Consider the following 21659-nt stretch of genomic DNA (forward strand, 5'->3'; position numbering starts at 1 on the left):
TGTAAAAAATGACCATGGATTGGCAGACAGGGAGACAGTGCTGAGGATAGTTGAGGAGGAGAAAGTCATAAGATTGGTGTTTGAGAAAGATCATTTTCAGTAGATGTGGGCTCCTGAGCAACAGAAATGTCAAAATCCCTGTACAAAGACCACCAGAGCCCTGGGTAGGACTCATTAGAATTTGTAATCTAGGCAGGTTGCTGGAACTGGACAGTCAGTAGCTTTATCTTTGGAACATATGAATCTATGTGGAGTTACTATTAAATCACTTTGTTCATGATCTTAGAACATGTGGTTTTGAATGAGCTGGTGTTAAAAAACAATTTCAGCTAAGACAGTTTGTGCTCTGTATTATGGTTTGGCACAATTTATCTGTATTAAAAGTCATAGTACACTTTTGCAAATTCGGATTTCAATTTCATTTCTCAGTGCCCCCACTTCTGGTCACTTTCAGCCTAAATTAGCTCATTATCTTTGAGATGTGATCAATCCAGATTGGTACCACTTTTTGATGGGCTATGATTGTGTATTAGGTTTTCTGAGGTAGTTTTTTTGATCTCTACATGCACCATGCCTTTGTGTACTCTTTATTTCATGATAATTTGTTGAACCATATAGCTTACAGCAAATGTGCAGCAACATTTAAGGCTCTAGAGTTTATATATTCGGCCACTGCCATACAGACAAACATTAGGACAAATATATTACCAAAGTTTGCAAGGTACTTCAAAGCCATGATTCTAGACTTCCAAACCTGTACATGAAAATATGTCAAATATTTTAGCATGGTTCTCTTTATAAGAAGAAAGGAGCAAATCTTTGTATCATGTAGTAGCCATCCAGTAAACTCAAAAATTGCTTAAAAGGTATAAAAGACAACAGTTTTATTCCAAATTTGGGAAAGGCAAAACCAAGAAGAGTTGTCAGAAGAAACAAGATATTAATATGTCATAAATAAAGACAATAAATATTTACAGACAATATTTTTAATCAACAATAAGTAACCATTATTTTTAGAAGCTTTTGATTAAAATGATTTAAGAATGTGCCATAAACCAGAGAGTTAACAGAATATTTTGGTTATAAAAAGGGACCTTTGTTATCTGGACACAAATTAACTTAGCCATTTTTAACAAAAAGAAAACCCAAATTCTAGTAACAATTTACAATAAAAGATCCATAGGCCTTTTTTCCTTATGAATAAGCCCATGTCACGTAGCCAACTTTGTCAATGTTTTTAATATATATTATTCTTCCTGTATATTCATTATTTGTAGTTATTACTGCCAAGCAATAAGTCATTTCCATTCAGACCTTCTATACTTTACTGAATAATACTCCTAAATTTATTTTTTACTGTCTTCCTTTATATTTTGGCACAATCAGTAATTTTTACTTTAAGAAAAATATTGTTCTGTTTTTTCCTAATAAATAAAACATAATCATTACCTTGCACAAGCATTCCTCTATCTTCATATATCCTTTCTACCCTGTTAATGATGGTTACTTTAACCTGTTAATGATGTACTTAATATAAACACTGGTAAATATATTTTTTAACATCTTTATTGGAGTATAATTGCTTTACATTGGTGTGTTAGTTTCTACTTTATAACAAAGTGAATCATCTATACATATACATATATCCCCATATCTCCTCCCTCTTACGACTCCCTCCCACCCTCCCTATCCCACCCCTCTAGGTGGACACAAAGCACTGAGCTGATCTCCCTGTGCTATGCGGCTGCTTCCCACTAGCTAGCTATTTTACATTTGATAGTGTATATATGTCCATGCCACTCCCTCACTTCTTCCTAGCTTACCCCCCCCCCATGTCCTCAAGTCCATTCTCTACGTCAGGCACTGGTATATTAAACATTACAGTGTCCACATATCCAAGATTATTTACCAGTCAATCAAATTAATATTAGTTTAAGATCTTAGAGTTAACTAAGGATCTGGCAATTAAAATTTAATTTCTTATAAAGCCAATTGGGGGATGGGGAGGGTTGATAAGAGAGTGAATAAAAATGTAATGTCAAGGAGGAGATGGATTCCTGTGTATAAAGCAGCAAAACATAAAAATAAAAAAAAAAAGATGGAGTAAGGATTAAGGATTGAAACCTTTGGGAAGATAGTGGACTACAAAATGAAAAAAATCAAAGGCTAAATGTTTGAAAGCTGGAAATACAGTGGCACCATTGACAATAACAGAAACAGGAAATTGAAATTTAGTATGGGGTAGATAAGAAAGTAACAAGGTATCAAGATAATGGGTTATGTTTTTGTTTTCTTGTTTGTTTGTTTTGGGTTATGTTTTATTTTACTTTATATTGTATTTTTTCTTTTATATTTTAACTACAATAAGTTTCAGGCATCATTCCAGAGATGACTAGAAGTATAAGAAGCTGGAAAATAAGATTACATTTTTAAAGAGGAATATTGTGAATTTATTCTAGTGTATGCAACCTTATAATCTTCCATTCGATTCTGTATGTTTTCTTTGAAAATACTTAAAATGCACTGGAAATCCCATACCCTCACTTAACTAGCTATTATTTCATTATGTCAATTTTACAGACAAACAACTGGTTCTCCAGTGATCGCTAATTGTTCTATTATTTCTGGAACTGTGTGCAGCAAAATAACAGAGAGGAACATGAATGGCCAAGAAACCACCCTAATAACGGGGAAATCTTATTACTCAGTTGGTGGTCAGTACCCTTTGTGAAAAAAATATTATATAACCATTTAGTTTTCTTTCTGCAGCAACTTGTGTGATTAATGGAGTTTAAAAGCTGCAAGCCTTGGCCTTATAAAATTATAAGTTCAATAACTGTGTGTTAATTAAGATCAGAAAGTTAATCTGTATTAGTACTGCAATAGCAATTTTCCAAGCTCTGCCAGTGACAAAGGATGAAAGTGGGTTGCAGTGTCACATGGGATCTGATTAAGTTAGATTAGTGCAGTACTTGAAGGGAAGTCTCCCAGGTGACAGTGAATGAGATGATCAAAGTTTTTCTGCAGATATTTTAAGGGGACAGTTGTTTGCAAAGCTACTACTTTTCCAACATAAAGCCAAAGGTCCAGCCACATGGCATCACTAATGAGTCAGAAGGAAGACTAAAGGGGCTTTAGGTCATTGTTTGGCAGAACTGAGATACAAAACCCTGGGTATTGGCCATATTAACAGCCTAAGCATCTGAAATGTGCAGGCTTGCCTTCAACCTCCTAAGATGATATTCCAGATTTTCTCACTTCAAAGATGTACTTTTTTTTTCATTTTGTAATTTTCTGAAATCAAAGTATATCTTAAAATTGTGTAAATTAAATTTGCATGTTGTATGTGTCTGTGTGTGTTAGGGACCTCCTACTCTTAAGTATTTTATAATCTAATAAATGTAAATCTGTGTTCACGTTATAAACTGATTCCATCCATACTAGCACCTAGGAGTAACAATATGAGAACAATTGGGGGGAATTAGGTGCTCTTTCAATATCATGTATCATAAAGAAAGGACAGAGAATTGTTTTTATTGTATATTTATCTATGTTAACTGAGTATTCATTATCTCAGTCCTAACAACTGCCTTTCAAGGTAGTTTTATTACTATATATTATAAATGAGAAAATTGTGGCATAATGTGTTTGGGCAACTTGAATTTGAACCTTATCTGAATAAGGTAGACTCTTGCTTGCTACTACGCTACACTGCTTCATTGGAACATCCTAACATAAAATAAGCTTCTTATAATTTTCTTCATTGACATATAATAGTAGATATTAAATCTCTAAAGGGTGATTCAATTCAAAGTCATGGAATCATGGGTGTGTGCAGTTAAGTATTAGTTGTTTAAGTTTGCTAATAGAGGCAAGATATCTGGCTCCCTCTCCTTCAAATCAGTTTAACTTCTTTGTTACTACTGATCCCACTTCACAAAAGAGATCAGAAGCTTGAAAGAAAAGATAAATGATCATTCTCTTCAGACTTGAGAATATCATGTCACACAGTCTCTTCCGCAAATACTCTCAGTGAAGGACAGATTAGAAATTAATAGTGGGAGGAAAAAAGAAAGTTGTTTTTTTTTTAATTTGACCCAGTAAACAACCAACCAGTAGAAAGGCAGCTATCTCCAGAGCACTATTCTGTCAAATTGTAGCCAAAGCTGGTGTGATATTTGGCCTGCTGTTTAGTCACCACTTAAATTTCTGCATGTTTTTTAATTCTGGAGGACTGTTTTCTAATCCTCCTGTGCTTTCATTATTTATCAAAGATCCTTTGAGCATATATCTTCTATGGGCCAGATACTGTTATAGGTGCTAGATGTGCTAAACTCTTTTTACTAGATCTATTTTTTCCCCATTAACAATAGGCAATATTATCCTAAGAAAATAATTTGTAGTGGTTTTTTTTTTTTTTTGGCTTTGTAGCTGCTAAATCCTGAAGATGACCTCTTACCAGGAAAGATTCGAGACAGCAATCGTTCAACCCTCTTAGCAACAATTCAGGAACATGGTTACCCCACAATCAACTTGGGAATTGTGGGAGACAAGTAAGTATTGGATTTTATTTTGAAGTTGTTATTGTACAAATATGAATTTTGGGAGTACTAACTAGGCAGGACTGTTGCTAAAGAGAAAGAAATTTAATACCATAATTTTCACTTATTTCATTCTTCAGAAGTCAAAGAATTATGGAGATGTCTATGTCCTTTAACGATAGACATTTTCCTGGAATGCCTTTTACAATAGGAGAAATATGTTGCTCTGCTTTGGGTGTTATTCCTATTCATACTTTTACTTATGTCAAGAAAGATAGGGAAGACATGGGTGAGAAGAGTAAGAAGGAAATGTCAAAATTAGTACTAAGTGATTCTTTGAAGTTTAAGTACAATTATTTTCTAGGACTTTTATATTGATTTTTGTACTCTTATAAAACCTGAGTTTCTCCAGGCTTCACCCACTTGTAAATACAAAGGGAGGCACATTGACTATAATTGCCCATCTCTGAGAGCATATTACCCCATTTACTAAATTAACTCAGCCCTCTGCTAAATTCTCCAAGTATTTCTATAAATTTCCAACTGCGTCTCCAGCTCCAGCTGCACATGCAATCAAAAACAAGTCTGCTCTTTCTGAGCATCCCACTTCCATGCAACACTGCTGTTCAGCTATCTTTCACCAGGCACTATTTCCAGTTCACCAGAGGTGTGCCTGCTCTTAGTAACACTCAAACAACAGCCTGCTGGAGACAAAGCTAGGAGACATATCTGAGTGATGGATGCCCTGATGTATCTGTCACCCATAATTGCCCCTATCTGTCTTATCACCACCTTGTCACTGAGCAAAGCTCATTATGCCTGGATCCTCCTTCCCTTAAGATGAGTGCTTTCCCAGGGCTCAAATATGCTCTTGAAGAGGTTCTGTCCTACCATTTCACAAGGTATGCTGGGACTCCTATAAACCCCAGTTTAGGCTCAAACTGGACACAGTGTAGTCCAAACCTGGAACACAGCGTCTTGCTAGTAACCTGAAAGGCAGTAGTTTTTATGTTAATCTCACCTTTTAAACTTCTCTTCTTTCCTCCTGATTTTTTTTCTTTCTCTGTGGACACTGGAGTAGAGTCTGTGACACATATTTTCAAACATCATTTTATTTTTTTAATTCACCATTTGTATTTACCTGAAAGTTTAGTTTTAGAGAAGTCCATAGGTAAGTAACCAGCCAACTTAGAACCCATGCTGGTGAAGCCAGTGCTGCAGGTTACCTAGTATCACCCTGACCCAGTCTCCGTAGCCCTGGGAAGGGATAGAAAGAACCCAGTGAAAAAAAGCAGGGAGGGTTGAATTTGGACCTGACTGGTAACCCATCCTTTCATATATAAAAACTTCCAAGCATCTAAAAATTATCCTGATGCAGATACACCTTTAAAGAAGGCAAAAAGTAATTTCTGAGAGAAGGTAGGATGAATCCAAGAGTTCCAACAGCACAGAACAGACCTGAAACTCTAGGGAACAAACGCACCAGATTTAGAATTTGTTTCCCAGCCACCGCTGACTTTGGCCCTGCCTCCAAGTACATTAATGAGCTCTAAGAACTATTATAAGGTAAAAGGTGCTTTTTGTTTGTGTGTATCATTTTTACCTTATGCTGCCTTGACTATAATTCTGTTCATTCTCTCCTCCTAATGTTGTACTTTTGTATTAAAATAAAAAGCTATGCTGCCATTACCTTACTACAAAGGCCAAAACACCATTGAAAGGTTCCTATGTTGATATGCTAATATTTGATTTTCTAGGACCAGCTGTTGACTCGTTGTAGACATTTCCTAATAATTAATGTTGCTATTACATGTAACTTCAAAATGTCCCTTGAAAACAGCATATAAAGAACAACAAAACTTATAAGCAAGATATAGGCAATTTTGAGAATATGCACATCTTTAGTATATTCTTTTCTTGGATTTAATACCTTACATAAAACTGAGAACAATTTTTTTTTTAAATACAATTGATGCAAATCTAAACTTTCTCAGCCTAAGAGTGCTGTATTGAAGAGGCCCAGAGTAAATGGTTTAAAATGCAGAGGTGGAATGTGGGAGGAAAGAATTTATAACTGTTCAGATGGAAATCTGTGCTGGGAATTTAGCAAAGGAAACAACGCACATTTAATCTGCAGCCTGTTGATATTCTGTGAAGGTTGTCTCCCTCTTCATTCTTCTCTTTCCTATATAGCCGTTTGCTAGTGAAAGCAAATGTTGTTATACAGAAGCCTCTATGTGAAGCTCTCCAGGGAAACAAGCAGGGTCACGGGAGAAACTACCCTATGTTTAAAGCAGGGAGAGAAATAGCTCAAGAATGTCAGCAAGCACAGAACCCTTACTCAGCTATGCCAGATAAGAGTAGGGAGTAAGAGTGCTATTCTTGTTATTTTTAAAAGGTTTCAGTCTGGGTTTAAATTCTGTATGATTCTACTTCTTAGCTCTTATTCTTATCACCTACCATGACTTTAACAATAAATGTTAAAATTGAAGGGTAAGACTCTATAACTTATTTGGATTGACCTGGATGAATTTTGCCTTTGTTTCTTGTACATTTCATTTAAAAAGAGGGTACAGTGGAGCTTATGGGAGGGGTGCTTCAAATACGTGAGCATTAACTATATTTTTAAAACATTCATTTTTAACTATTATGTGAATATTAAAACACATTCCTTAGACATATTTTCTCTCATTGTGTGGAACACAATACCATTGTGGTTCCTAGCGTTTTTCTTTAAAAAGACAAATTTTTTATAATGTAAAAAAAATTTTATTGAGGTATAATTTACAACGTTATATTAGTTTCAGGTGTACAACATAGTGATTCAGAATTTTTATAGATTATACACCATTTAAAGTTATAAAATATTGGCTGTATTCCTGTGCTATACAATACATCCTTGTAGCTTATTTATTTTATACATAGTAGTTTGTACCTCTTAATCCTCTACTCCTTAATCCCTCTTCTCTTCCCTCTCCCCACTGGTAAACACTAGTTTTTTTTTTCTATATATGTGAGTTTGTTTCTGTTTTGTTATACTCACTAGCTTGTTTTATTTTTTAGATTCCACATATAAGTGATATCATACAGTATTTGTCTTTCTCTGTCTGACTTATTTCACTAAGCATGATACACTCCAGGTCCATTCATGTTGTTGCAAATGGCAAACGTTTTTTCTTTTTCATGGCTGAGTAGTATTCCATTGTATATACCACATCTTCTTTATTCACTCATCTGTTGATGGACTTTTAGGTTACTTCCATATCTTGGCTGTTATAAATAATGCTGCTGTGAACACTGGGGTACATGTATCTTTTCAAATTAGTGTTTTGGGATATATACCCAGGAATGGAGTGGCTGGGTCATATGGTAGTCCAATTTTTAGTTTTTTGAGAAGCTTCCATACTGTTTTCCACGGTGGCTGTACCAATTCACATTCCCACCAACAGCATAGAAGGGTTCCCTTTTCTCCACATTCTCACCAACATTTGTTACTTGTGGTCTTTTTGATAAAAGCCATTGTGGCAAGTGTGAAGTGATATCTCATTGTGGTTTTGATTTGCATTTATCAATGATTAGCAGTGTTGAGCATCTTTGCATGTGCCTATTGGCCTTGTGTATGAAAAAGACTAGCTTTTAAACCCAGAGATGTTCATTGAACTTGCCCAGCAATATACAAGTTAGTGGCAGAGGTGGAAATGGAATCTAAGTTTCTTGAAAGTAACAATCCACAATTCTCATTATGAAGACAAGATAATATCATTATGAAGATATTTCATTTTAGCTAGAACAGGAAGGATAAATAGGATTTGTGTATTTAGAAAAAGAGAGTATGTTAACCAAGTAGGAAACGGAATGAACAAAAATAGAGAAGTAGAAAGAATAGTTTACTCAGGTCAGGCCAGACTGTTTAGAGTAGGAGGTTCAGGTAAAAGGATAATATGTGTAAATTTGGTAGAAATTTGAAGCCAGATTTTGAAAGGTTTTGTAATCCAGGCAGCACTACCCAGTTTGGTTAAATTTGCAGCTTTTTTTAAACGCAGAATTAACATAGTAAACCATATTTTGGAAAGATAATTTGCCCAAGTTGTATCACATGAGCTAAAGTTGGAGACCTACTAGAAATAAGAACAACACAGTTTGTTTATTCATTGTTCAGTTAGTCAGGAAGTATTAATTGTGTACCTATTTGAATCACCTGGAGATCTTATTAAAAATGCTGATTGTGATTCAGCAAATCTGGAGTGGGCCAAGATTTTGCATTTCTAACAAGTTCCCAAGAATACCAAGCCACTGGTTCATGGATCACAGGAAGTAACAGAGTATGGTAAACTTAATCATGATTCTACTATGAGTTTTAAACCAAAGGCTCTTGATTCAAAACTGAAATAGATATAGATCTTGTCCTTAAAATTACATGTACTGTAAATGCACTATAAATTACAGCCTAGTAATAAAGATGTTTTAGAAAGTTCAAGAGCTTATGCTCAAATTTGGAAGTAGAATTTTAAAAAAAGAGATTAAATCGAAAGGCATTCTGAAGGCTATTACTTAGAACAGAAGGGTGTCAGTGTTGATTCATCTTCATCTGGATTGCAAAGCCTCATCAAAATGGTATGTGTCTGTAAACACAAATAAAATGCCTGCATAACCCAGCTATTAGGTCTCTCTACCACAATTTTACATCCCTCTCCAGCAATACACCATTTCAACTTCTTCATTCTCCATTTGTAGTTTATTCTTTCTTGTTTTGGCAGCTTCTCTTCCTATGCTCATTCCCAAATGGAAGTGTCACCATGGCTCACCCTTGACCTTTTTTCCTTCTAATTCTGTATGCTATTGACTCCCAGATCTTATCTCTGTCTTGAGCTCCATGCCTAGATCCACCTGCTTACTAGGTATATTTTCTTTAAGTTCAATAAGCAGAGCAAATTCAACATGTAAAATTAAATTCATTGGCCTCCCCTGGTGGCACAGTGGTTGAGAGTCTGCCTGCCGATACAGGGGACACGGGTTCGTGCCCTGGTCCAGGAAGATCCCACATGCCGCGGAGCGGCTGGGCCCATGAGCCATGGCTGCTGAGCCTGCGTGTCCGGAGCCTGTGCTCCGCAACGGGAGAGGCCACAACAGTGAGAGGCCTGCGTACCGAAAAAGAATTTAAAATTTTTTTAAAAAATTCATTTTCCCTCCTTTCCTTTCTCACTGCACCCCCCACTACCATCTTACTCCATTTCTTTGAGTTCTTCTAGCTCAGTGACTGTGCCCACCAGCCACCCAGTCACCCGAGCCATAAGAAACCTGAATGGAAAGTTTCTGTCTCTCACTCAGCCCTGTATTTAAATCCCATACAGTTTCCCTCATCAGTACTTCTGTACGTTCCTATCTCTTCATTTCTACCATCCTGGCTTAGTTTGGGGCTCCGTTTACTTTTTGTCTAGGCACATGAGGCTATCCTCTTAACTGGTCTCCCTGCCTCAAGCCTTGTTCTCCTCTAACTCACCCTCTATTCTGCTACAAATATGATCTTTCTAAGGTGCCAATTATATACTTGTGGCAGAATTGGGGTTTTATTATATGTGGGTAAGTATACTCTAATAATCCAACAAACTTTTATGAAGGGTTATGCTATATCAGATGTTGTCTCAGTCTTTGGTACTACAGAAATGAGTAAGATAGTTATTAGTAAGAACTACAAAAAAGTTTTCAATTCTATTTCACTCCTGTCTTTCCTCCCCACCCAATCCACATCCATTTTCTCCAGCCTCCTCACTCCAAACATGCCAGTCTTTTCCTGGAAAGAGATACTAATCTTTACTTACTACCTACTATATATATAGCACTATACTACATTCTTTCACTTACTTATCTTATTTAGGCCTCATGAAACAACCGATCTAGATAAGTGTCTTTTATCCCCATTTTGTAGATAATAATACTGAAGCTCAAAAAAATTAAATAAGCTGTTCAGAGTCATACAACTAGTAAAAGACAGAATGAGGAGTCCAACCTAGGCCTGTCAAACTCCAGGGTCTTTCTCCTTTTGCTGTACCATGCTGCCCTCTTAACTGGGCTTAGCACCCACAATTTATTAATATTAAGGTTAATAAACTAAATATTCTATATCCATTTTAATAGATAAAACCCCTAAGTAAATAGTAACTGTCAATATTTCAAAAGCCAGAGAGGAAAATTTAGTTTAAATTTTGAATTAAATATTGACTGTGTGTATGAATGAATTATAAGGACTTGAGTTGCAAAATTCTACATCTTTAGGTGATATAGAAGTGGGAGAAAAAGGCAAGAGGATTTATTATGGTAGCTCAAGTTTACTTTCTGGACCCCTAAATATAGCTTCTTATTCACTGTAAAATAGACACCTCTCCCTTCCATAAAGAGAAAATCCCCTTCCTTTTATAATTTCTTATTTTATCTTTCCTCCCACAACTACTAGAGCCACTTTTGCAGCATTTATTACCTCTGGGTAATCTGTTATAACAAGTTCATAGTATCTTCCAGGGGGTGGGAAGGAGTGGAGAGAGGAGAATGGGAAAGAGGAGACGAGAGCGTGCATGCAATGTAAATAATGGTAATTTGGTATTCAGACCTACATTAATTCAAGTTATAAATGACTGAGATTCACAAATGGCTACCCTATTCTAACCTTTCCCCTACTCACCATCTAAGCTCCTCTGTCAGTACTTTTAAGAGAAGGGAAGGGAGAGAAAGCTTTTTGAGAAGTGAAAGGGCAAAAGCCATGAACAGCAAGAAACTTTAAAGGAACAGTTAATCTCCTTATTCCCTGACTCTCAAGACCCAGTCTGTTTAGGAGAGGTGTTTTATTAAGCCCAAATATCCTCCACATTGGCCAAATGTGTTTGTTCTGTTCACTTTGCTATACTTCTTGATAGTCTAATATTTAGAGGTGCATTTGTGTTTAAAAGTATTCTACCTGAGAGTGAGTTGTTCACATATTAATATTTAATAGTTCAAATCAGACATGCAACATCAGGGTAAATCTGCTGTCCTAAATAAACAGGAACTAATCACTTAGAACTTAGAGTTCTTTGACTCATAGGGCAAATCCTGAACAGGACCACATCAGAACCTTAGCATAGCAAGATACTGTAGGCATGGCAAGAAGTACCTTTGACAGCAGGAAAGGACCCTAGAAAGGTAGATGGGAAGATAACTTAAACAAATGCTTTCCATTTCAACATTCTTTCTTCAGTCTTCCACCTTGTTTCCAAAATTCAGGTTAATACTAAAGCATAATTCAGCAACATATTAGTAACACTATGAGCTAAATGAAGATTTGTTTTTTTGTTTTTAACTACCCTGGAGTCTTGCCCACCATCTGTAATATTATTTTTAAAGGAATGTGTTCCAGCTTCCAAACAGCCAATTTCTCATATAGACTCTGGGAACATAATCTGTGAGTTAGGAACTACCTGTGCGAAAGAAGACTCTCCTGAAGCAGTCAGCTTGCTACTGACTGTATACTGTCTTTCAGCGCTGTTTAAGGAGCTGTATTGGGTTGGCAAAAAAGTGCCTTCAGTTTTTAAGTAAAAATAAAAGACACATTTTTCATTTTCACCAAGAACTTTGTCAAGCAACATATTCACCCTTTTGTTCGACTACCTTTGCCATTTTTCAGGCAACTTTGTAATTCCATCTTCCCAAAACTTATCCTTTTGAGCAAAGAACTGTTCCAGGTGCCTTTTACAGTCTCCAGGGAATTGAAATTTTTTCCATTAAGAGAATTTTTGAATAAATGGAAATCCAAAGGTGCAATGTCTGGTGAATACGGCGGATGAATCAGAACTTCCCAGCCAAGCTCTAACAGTTTTATCCTGGTCATCAAAGAAGTATGCGATCTTGAGTTATACTGATGGAAGATTATGCATTTTCTGTTGACTAATTCCAGATGCTTTTCGTTGAGTGCTGCTTCCAGTTGGTCTAACTGGGAGCAGTACTTGTTGGAATTAATCATTTGGTTTTCCAGAAGGAGCTCATAATAGAGGACTCCCTTCCAGCCCCACCATATATAAAGCATCACCTTCTTTGGGTGAAGACTGGCTTCTGGTGTGGTTGGTGGTGGTTCGTTTCGCTTGCCCCACGATCTCTTCCATTCCACATTGTCGTACAGTATCCACTTTTCATCGCCTGTCACAATTTGTTTTAAAAACAGACCGTTTTCATTACGTTTAAGTAGAGAATCGCATGCAGAAGTACGGTCAAGAAGGTTTTCTTCACTTAATTTATATGGAACCCAAACATCAAAGCGATTAACATAACTAAGCTGGTGCAAATGATTTTCAGCGCTTGATTTGGATATTTTGAGTTTGTCAGCTATCTCCCACGTGGTATGACGTTGATTGTTCTCAATTCATGTCTCCATTCTCGATTTGATCACTATCAACTTCAACTGATCTACCCAACCGTGGAGCATCGTCCAGCGAGAAATCTCCAGCACGAACCTTCGCAAACCACTTTTGACATGTTGGATCAGTCACAGTACTGCACAAATCTTTTTTTGCGTTTCAGTTGCGTTTTTACATTTCTTGAAATAATAAAGCATAATATGTCGAAAATGTTGCTTTTTCTCCTCCATCTTCAATATTAAAATGGCTACAGGGCTTCCCTGGTGGCGCAGTGGTTGGGAGTCCGCCTGCCGATGCAGGGGACGCGGGTTCGTGCCCCGGTCTGGGAGGATCCCACGTGCCGCGGAGCGGCTGGGCCCGTGAGCCATGGCTGCTGAGCCTGCGCGTCCGGAGCCTGTGCTCTGCAGCGGGAGAGGCCACAGCGGTGAGAGGCCCGCGTACTGCAAAAAAAAAAAAAAAAAAATGACTACACAAAAATTCACAAATTTTGATGTCTTTTTTTAAATGCACGCTGATATGACAGCTGTCACATACAGTCAAACAAAATTGTTTAGAATGAAGGTAAAGGCAACTAAGTGCTGCTAGAGCCATCATACAGAAAAGAACGATCGAACCTTTTGGCCAACCCAATAATTAGTAGTAGGACGGTGAAACATTTTAAAATGGGTGTAACATGATCACCTTCTCTTCCTGGTCCAGTTCTATTATGAACTTCTTAGGCCATTGTTCTAGATATTCTAGGTATACATTTTCTTTTTTTCTTCTTTTTTATTTATTTGCTTGTTTATTTACTATTTTATTTTTTTATTGAAGCATAGTTGATTTACAATATTATACAAATTTTAGGTGTACAACATAGTGATTCAAAATTTTTATAGATTATACTCCATAGATAGTTATTATAAAATGTTGGCTATATTCCCTGTGCTATACAATACATACTTGTAGCTTGTCTATTTTGTACATAGTAGTTTGTACCTCTTAATCCTCTACCCCTATCTTGTCCCTCCTCCTTTCCCTCTCCACACTGGTAAACACTAGTTTGTTCTCTGTATCTGTGAGTCTGTTTCTGTTTTGTTATATTCACTAGTTTGTTGTATTTTTTAGATTCCACATATAAGCAGTAACATTCAGTATTTGTCTCTCTCTGTCTGACTTATATTATTAAGCATAATACCCTCCAGGTCCAGCCATATTGTTGCAAATGGCAAACTTCCATTCTTCTTTATGGCTGAGTAGTATTCCATAGTGTATATACACCACATCTTCTTTATCCATTCACCTGTTGATGGACATTTAGGTTGCTTCCAAACTTGGCCGTTGTAAAGAATGCTGTTATGAACATTGGAGTGCATGTATCTTTTCAAATTAATGTTTTCATTTTCTTTGGATATATACCCAGGAGTGGAATGCTGGGTCATATGGTAGTTCTATTTTTATTTTTTTTGAGGCATCTCTGTACTGTTTTCCACAGTGGCTGCACCAATTTACATTCCCACCAACAATGTACAAGGGTTCCCTTTTCTCCACATCCATGCCAACATTTGTTACCTGTGGTCTTTTTGATGATAGCCATTGTGACAAGTGCGAAATGATATCTCATTGTGGTTTCAATTTGCACTTCTGTGATGATTAACGATGTTGAGCATCTTTTCTTCTGCCTCTTGGCCATCATATATCTTCATTGGAAAAATGTCTATTAAGTTCTTATGCCCATCTTTTAATCAGGGTGTTTGGGGTTTTTTTAATATTGAGTTGTAGGAGCTGTTTATATATTTTGGATATTGATCCCTTATTGGTCATATCATTTGCAAATATTTTTTCTCATTCAGTAGGTTCTTTTTTCATTTTGCCAATGGTTTCCTTTGCTGTGCAAGAACTTTTGAGTTTAATTAGGTCCCATTTATTTATTTTTGCTTTTGTTTCCTTTGCCTTAGGAGACAGCTCCAAAAAATTATTGCTACAATTTATGTCAAAGAGTGTTCTGGGTTTTCTTCTAGAAGTTTTATGGTTTCTGGTCTGACATTTAGGTCTTTAATCAATTTTTAGTTTATTTTTGTATATAGTATGAGAAAGTGTTCTACTTTAATTATTTTACATATGGCTGTCCAGGTTTCCCAGCACCACTTATTGAAGAGACTGTCTTTTCTCCACTGTACATTCTTGCCTTCTTTGTCATAGATTAATTGACTACCACAGGGGCATGGGTTTATTTCTGGGCTTTCTATTATATTCCATTAATCTATATTTCTGTTTTTGTGCCAGTACCATACTGTTTTGATTACTGTAGCTTTGTAGTATAGGCTGAAATCAGGGAGTCTGATTCCCCCAGCTCTGTTTTTCTTTCTCAAGATTGCTTTGGCTATTCAAGGTCTTTTGTGTTTCCATACAAATTTTAAAAATTTTTGTTCGAGTTCTGTGAAAAATGCCATTGGTATTTTTTAAGGATTACATTGAGTCTGTAGATTGCCTTGTGTTGTGTGGTTGTTTTAATTCTTCCAATCCATGAACACGGTGTATCTTTCCATGTGTTTGTGTGGTCTTCAATTTCTTTCATCAGTGTCTTATAGTTTTCTAAGTACAGATCTTTTACCTCCTTATGTGGGTTTATTCCTGGGTATTTTATTCCTTTTATTGTGATTATAAATGGGGTTGTTTCCTTAATTTCTTTTTCTGATCTTTTGTTGGTAGTGTATAGAAGTGCAACAGATTTCTGTATATTAATTTTGTATCCTGCACCTTTACTGAATTCAGTGATGAGCTCTAGTAGTTTTCTGGTGGCGTCTTTAGGATTTTCTAATGTATAGTATTATGTCATCTGCAACAGTGACAGTTTTACTTCTTCCCTTCCAATTCAGATTCCTTTTATTATTTTTCTTGTCTGATTGCTGTGTCTGCAACTTCCAATACTATGGTGAAGAAAAGTGGTGAGAGTGTGCATCTTTGTCTTGTCCCTGATCTTAGAAGAAATGCTTTCAGCTTTTCACCATTGAATGTAATGTTAGCTGTGGGCTTATCATATATGGCCTTATTATGTTGGGGTATGTAACCTCTATACCCACTTTATTGAGAGTTTTTATTATACATAAATGTTGAATTTTGTCAAAAGCTTTTTCTGCATCTGTTGACATGATCATATAGTTTTTATTCTTCAATTTGTTAATGTGGTGTATCACACTGATTGACTTGCAGATATCAAGCCAGCCTTGCATTCCTGGGATAAATCTCACTTGATCATGGTGTGTGATCCTTTTAATGTATTGTTGGATTTGGTTTGCTAATATTTTGTCCAGGATTTTTGCATCTACATTCATCAGTGATATTGGCCTGTAATTTTTGTGTGTGTGTGATATCTTTGTCTGTATTGGTATCAGGGTGATGCTGACCTCATAGAATGAGTTTAGAAGCATCCTTCCTCTGCAATTTTTTGGAATAGTTTGAGGAGGATAGATGTTAATTTTTCTCTAAATGTTTGGTAGAATTCATCTGTGAAGCCATCCAGTTCTGGACTTTCGTTTGTTGGAAGTTATTTGGTTACTAATTCAGTTTCATTACTGGCAATTGGTCTGTTCATGTTTCCTAATTCTTCCTGGTTCAGTCTTGGGAGATTGTACATTTCTAGGAATTTGTCCATTTCTTGCAAGTTGTCCATTTTATTGGTACATAGTAGTTTTTATAATCTCTTATGATCCTTTGTATTTCTGTGGTATCGGTCATAACTTTGCCTTTTTCATTTCTGATTTTATTGATTTGAGTCCTCTCTCTTTTTTCCTGATGAGTTGGCTAAAGTTTTACCCAATTTGCTTATCTTTTCAAAGAACCAGCTCTTAGTTTCATTGATCTTTCCTATTGTTTTTTCAGTCTCTATATCTTTTATTTCTGCTCTGATGTTTATGATTTCTTTCCTTCAACTAACTTAGGTTTTTGTTTGTTCTTTTTCTACTTCTTTCAGGTGTAAGATTAGGTTGTTTATCTTAGATTTTTCTTGTTTCCTGTGGTAAGCTTGTATTGCTATAAACTTCCCTCTTAGAATTGCTTTTACTGAGTCCCATAGATTTTGGATCATTGTGTTTTCATTTTCATTTGTCTCCAGGTATTTTTATTTCTTTCATTTTTTCAGTAATCCATTGGTTGTTTAATAGCATATTGTTTAGCCTCCATGTGTTTGTGTTTTTTGCAGTTTTATTTTTTCTTGTATTTGATTTCTAGTCTCATAGCATTATGGTCAGAAAAGATGTTTGATATTATTTCAATTTTCTTAAGTTTACTGAGGCTTGTTTTGTGGCCTAATATGTCATCTGTCCTGGAGAATGTCCCATGTGCACTTGAAAAGAATTTGTATTCTCCTACTTTTGGATGGAATGTTCTATATATATATCCATTAACTCCATTTGATCTAATATATCACTTAAGTCCAATGTTTTCTTATTGATTTTCTATCTGGATGATATTTCCATTAATGTGAGTGGTTTGCTAATGTCCCCTACTATTACTGTGTTACTGTAAGTTTCTTCCTTTATGTTTGTTAACATTTGCTGTATGTATTTTGGTGCTCCTATGTTGGGTGCATATATATTTACAATTGCTATATCTTCCTGTATTGATCCCTTGATCATTATGTAACATCCTTCTTTTTCTCTTGTACAATCTTCGTTTCAACATCTATTTTGTCTGGTATAAGTATTGCTACCCCAGCTTTTCTTTTGATTTCCATTTGCATGGAATACCTTTTTTTCATCCCCTCATGTTCAGTCTGTGTGTGTCTTTAGATCTGAAACAAGTCTCTTGTAGGCAGCATATATATAAGTCTTGTTTTTGTATTCATTAAGCCACTCCGTGTCTTTTGATTGGAGCATTTGGTCCATTTACACTTAAAGTCATTATGGATAGGTATGTATTTATTGCCATTTTGTTACTTGCTTGGGGGTTGTTTTTGTAGTTCTTTTTTGTTCCATTCTTCTTTTGTTCTCTTCCCTTGTGGTGTGATGGCTATCTTTATTGTTATGTTTGGATTCCTTTCCTTTTTCTGTGTGTGTATCTATTATAGATTTTTGGTTTGTGGTTACCATGAGGTTTATGTATATAGCAATTTACATATATATATGCATACGTGATTATTTTAAGTTACTGATCTCTTAAGTTCAAAAACATTTTAACAACCCTGCATTTTTACTCTCCTTCCCTCAAAATTACTATTTTTAACATCATATTTTATGTCCGTTTGTTTTGTGAATCCCTTAACTGCTTATCATGGATATAAATGATTTTGCTACTTTCGTCTTTTAACCTCCTTACTTGCTTTGTATGTGGTTGACTTTTACTGTATATTTGCCTTTATGATGATCTTTTTCCTTTCATAATTTTCATGTTTCTAATTGTGGCCTTTTCTTTTTCACTTAGAGAATTCCCTTTAACATTCATTGTGAAGCTGCTTTGGTGGTGCTGAACTCTTTATGTTTTCCTTGTCTGTGAAACTTTTGATCTCTTCATCAAATTTGAATGAGAGTCCTGCCAGGTAGAGTATTCTTTGTTGTAGGTTTTCCCCTTTCATCACTTTAAATATATTGTGCCACTCCCTCTGGCCTGCAGAGTTTCTGCTGAAAGGTCAGCTGATAGCCTTAGGGGAGTTCCCGTGTATGTTATTCATTGCTTTTCCCTTGCTGCTTTTAATATTCTCTCTTTATCTTTAATTTTGCTATTTTAATTACTAGTGTGTCTTGGTGTGGTCCTCTTTGGGTTGATCCTGCTTGGGACTCTCCATGCTTCCTGGGCCTGGCTGTCTGTGTCCTTTCCCAGGTTAGGGAAATTTTCAGCTGTTACGTCTTCAAATATGTTATTTGCCACTTTCTCTCTCCTCTTCTCCTCTGGGACCCCTATAATGAAAATGTTAATACATTTGATGTTATCCCAGAGGTCTCTTAAATTGTCCTCATTTTTTAAATTCTTTTTTCTTTTTTTTCTTCAGCTTTAGTGACTTCCACTAGTCTGTCTTCCAGCTCACTGATCTGTTCCTCTGTATCACCTAGTCTACCGTTGATTCCTTCTAGTGTATTTTTCATTTCAGTTATCATGTTCTTCATCTCTGGTTCTTCTTTATATTTTCTAAGTCATTGTCAAAAAATTCTAACTTCTCACTCTGTTCATCCATTCTTCTCCCTAGTTCTTTGATTATCTTTACGATCATTACCCTGAACGCGTTCTGGGGTGCATTGCCTATCTCCATGTCACTGAGTTCTCCTTCTGGGGTTTTATCTTGTTCCTTCATTTGGAACATGTTCCTCTATCACCTCATTTTGCCTAACTTGCTGTTTTTTATTTCTAAGTATCTGGTAGGTTGGTTACATTTTCTGATCTTGGAGAAGTAGCCTTTTGTAGAAGACTTCCTATGTATCCCAGCAGTGCACCCTCCTCTGGTCACCAGAGCTATGTGCTATAGGGGTGTCCCCTGTGTGGGCTATGTAGGTCCTTCTGTTTCAGCAGGCTGACTACTCTGGGCAATCTGGTAGGTGTGACTGGCCCCCAGTTTTGTTGGTTACCAGGTGCTGCCTTGTACAGAGCTTCCAGCTACTGGTTGGTGGGGCTGGGTCACAAGACAGCTAGCTGCAGAATCCCAGGGTGTCCAGGGCTATTGCTGGCTCACTGGTGGGTGAAGTCGGAGTCCAGGAAATCCTGGGGCTGGTACCCACCTACCAGTGGGTGAAGCCAAGTCTTGGAGCTAGTGCTGGCCCATTGGCTGGGTTTGGCTGCAGGGCCCGGTGGTCCCAGAGCTGGTGTCAAACCACTGGTCATTGGGGCATTCCTGACACAGCTGGCTATGGAGTCCAGGGTGTCCCAAAGCTTGTGTTGGCTTGCTGTTGGGCAGTGTAGGGGCCCAGCCAGTCCCAGGGCAGGTAGTGGCCTGCTGGTGGGTGGTCTGGGTCCTGCCACAGTGGGCTGTGGAGCTGCAGTTGTCCCAGGCCTAGCATTCTCGTCCAAGGTGCCTGCTATTGCATGAAACTGCTCCCAAGGCTAAAACAGGCACACTGGTAGGTGGGATCAGGACCCAGGGGATTCTGAGGCTGGTGCCTGCCCACTACTAGGTGGAACTGGGTCCCAGTATCTCTGACTGCAGAGTCTTGGGGGTCTCAGGTCTAGTGCCTATGCAGTGGTGTGCGGGGACAGGTCCTGTGCCCTCAGTTGGGCAGGGCCGTGTCCAGGGGTGGCTGTGGGCTCAGGGGATCTTAAGGCAGTCTGTATGCTGGTGAGTGGAGCTGTGTCCTGGCTCAATTAGTTGCTTGACCCGAGGCATCGCAGTACCAGTGCCTACAAGCTTGATGGGCAGAGGTGGGGCTGGGTATTGAGACTAATAAGCTAGAGGGAGGATTCCAAAATGGCATTTGCCAGCACCAGTGTCCACGTAGCAGAACAAGCTCTCAAAAATGGCTGTCGCCAATGTCTGTTTCCCCAGGGTGATCTCCAGTTGTCTCCTGCCTCTCCAGGAGACTCTCCCAAGATCAGCAGGTAGGTCTGACCCAGGCTCCTTTCAAATTACTGCTTCTTCCCTGGGTCCCAGAGCATGTGAGATTTTGTGTGCCCTTTAAGAGTTTAGTCTCTATTTCCCACAATCCTCTGGGACTCCTGAAAGCAAGCCCCGCTGACCAACAGAGCCAAATGTTTTGGGGACTCGTCTTCCTGGTACAGGACCCCCAGGCTAGGGAGCTTGATGTGGGGCTCAGACCCCTTGCTTCTTAGGGAGCACCTCTGCAATTTTAATTTTTCTCCCATTTGTATGTCACCCACCTGGGGGTTTGGGTCTTGACTATACTATGACTTCACCCCTCCTACCCATCTTGTTGTGCTTCCTTCTTTATGTCTTTAGTTATATTATCTTTTCTGGTAGGTTCTGGTCTTTTTCATTGATAGTTGTTCTGTAAATAATTCTAAAATTTTTGTGCCTATGAGAGGAGGTGAGTCCTGGATCCTTCTACTGTGCCATCTTGGGAACGCCCCCCGCCCAGCTATACATTTTTAATGTAACTTTTTTTTTTTTTTTGACCTAGCCTCATGGCATGCAGGATCTTAGTTCCCTGACCAGGGATCAAACCCGCACCCCCGAGAGTGGAAGCGTGGAGTCTTAACCACTGGACTGTGAGGGAAGTCCCTAATGTGACTTTTTAATCTTAGAACAAATAAACATTCATTGAAGAAAATTTACAAAATATAGATTTTTTTAAAGCAAATTAACACATAATCCTGTTCCCCAACATTACTCTTCTTCTATTCTTTAATTCTATGCATGTATACAGTTTATGTGTATGTGAATGTGTATTAAAAAACAAAGAAATTATACTTATTTTTGCCTTCCATTTTCCTTCCCTCCATTTTTATACTCAGTATACCATAAACATCTGTCCATATCATTACATAGTACTCCGCTATGTCATTTTAATGCCTACATATTATTCTCTAGTAAAAAGTATAATTTGACTGATTTATACAATCGCTTGTTGTCAGACATTAGATTGTTCCTAATCTTTCTCAATTGTGAGTAATTGATGAAGACCTTTATAACTAAATCTTGACATACACCCACAATTATTTGAGAGTGTTTTTAAATTTTTTACTTTATTAGCTTTACGACCATTTGTTGAGTGTCTGCCGTATGCAAAGCTATATTGATACCAGGGGTAAAATGATAAATAAAACAACTGCTATCCTCAACTGCTTGCTGGTAGGCATGTGAAACAAGTTGTTCATG

At 37.3% G+C, this 21659-nt stretch overlaps 1 protein-coding gene across 5 annotated transcripts in view; it reads left to right on the forward strand.

The window, feature by feature from the left end:
• The window catches only part of GPHN (gephyrin), a 606903-nt gene that overhangs the window by 535822 nt on the left and 49422 nt on the right, over nucleotides 1-21659 (forward strand). For all 5 annotated transcript variants that reach the window (XM_089907851.1, XM_089907850.1, XM_089907848.1 and 2 more), the window contains one exon: nucleotides 4432-4553. In XM_089907851.1, coding sequence (XP_089763977.1) covers nucleotides 4432-4553 — 122 coding nt within the window. The remainder of the gene's footprint in view (nucleotides 1-4431; nucleotides 4554-21659) is intronic.

Source organism: Delphinapterus leucas, chromosome 2, assembly GCF_059928025.1.
Source record: "Delphinapterus leucas isolate spDelLeu-1000000601 "Yukka" chromosome 2, BTC_Dleu_Yukka2, whole genome shotgun sequence".
Taxonomy (NCBI): domain Eukaryota; kingdom Metazoa; phylum Chordata; class Mammalia; order Artiodactyla; family Monodontidae; genus Delphinapterus; species Delphinapterus leucas.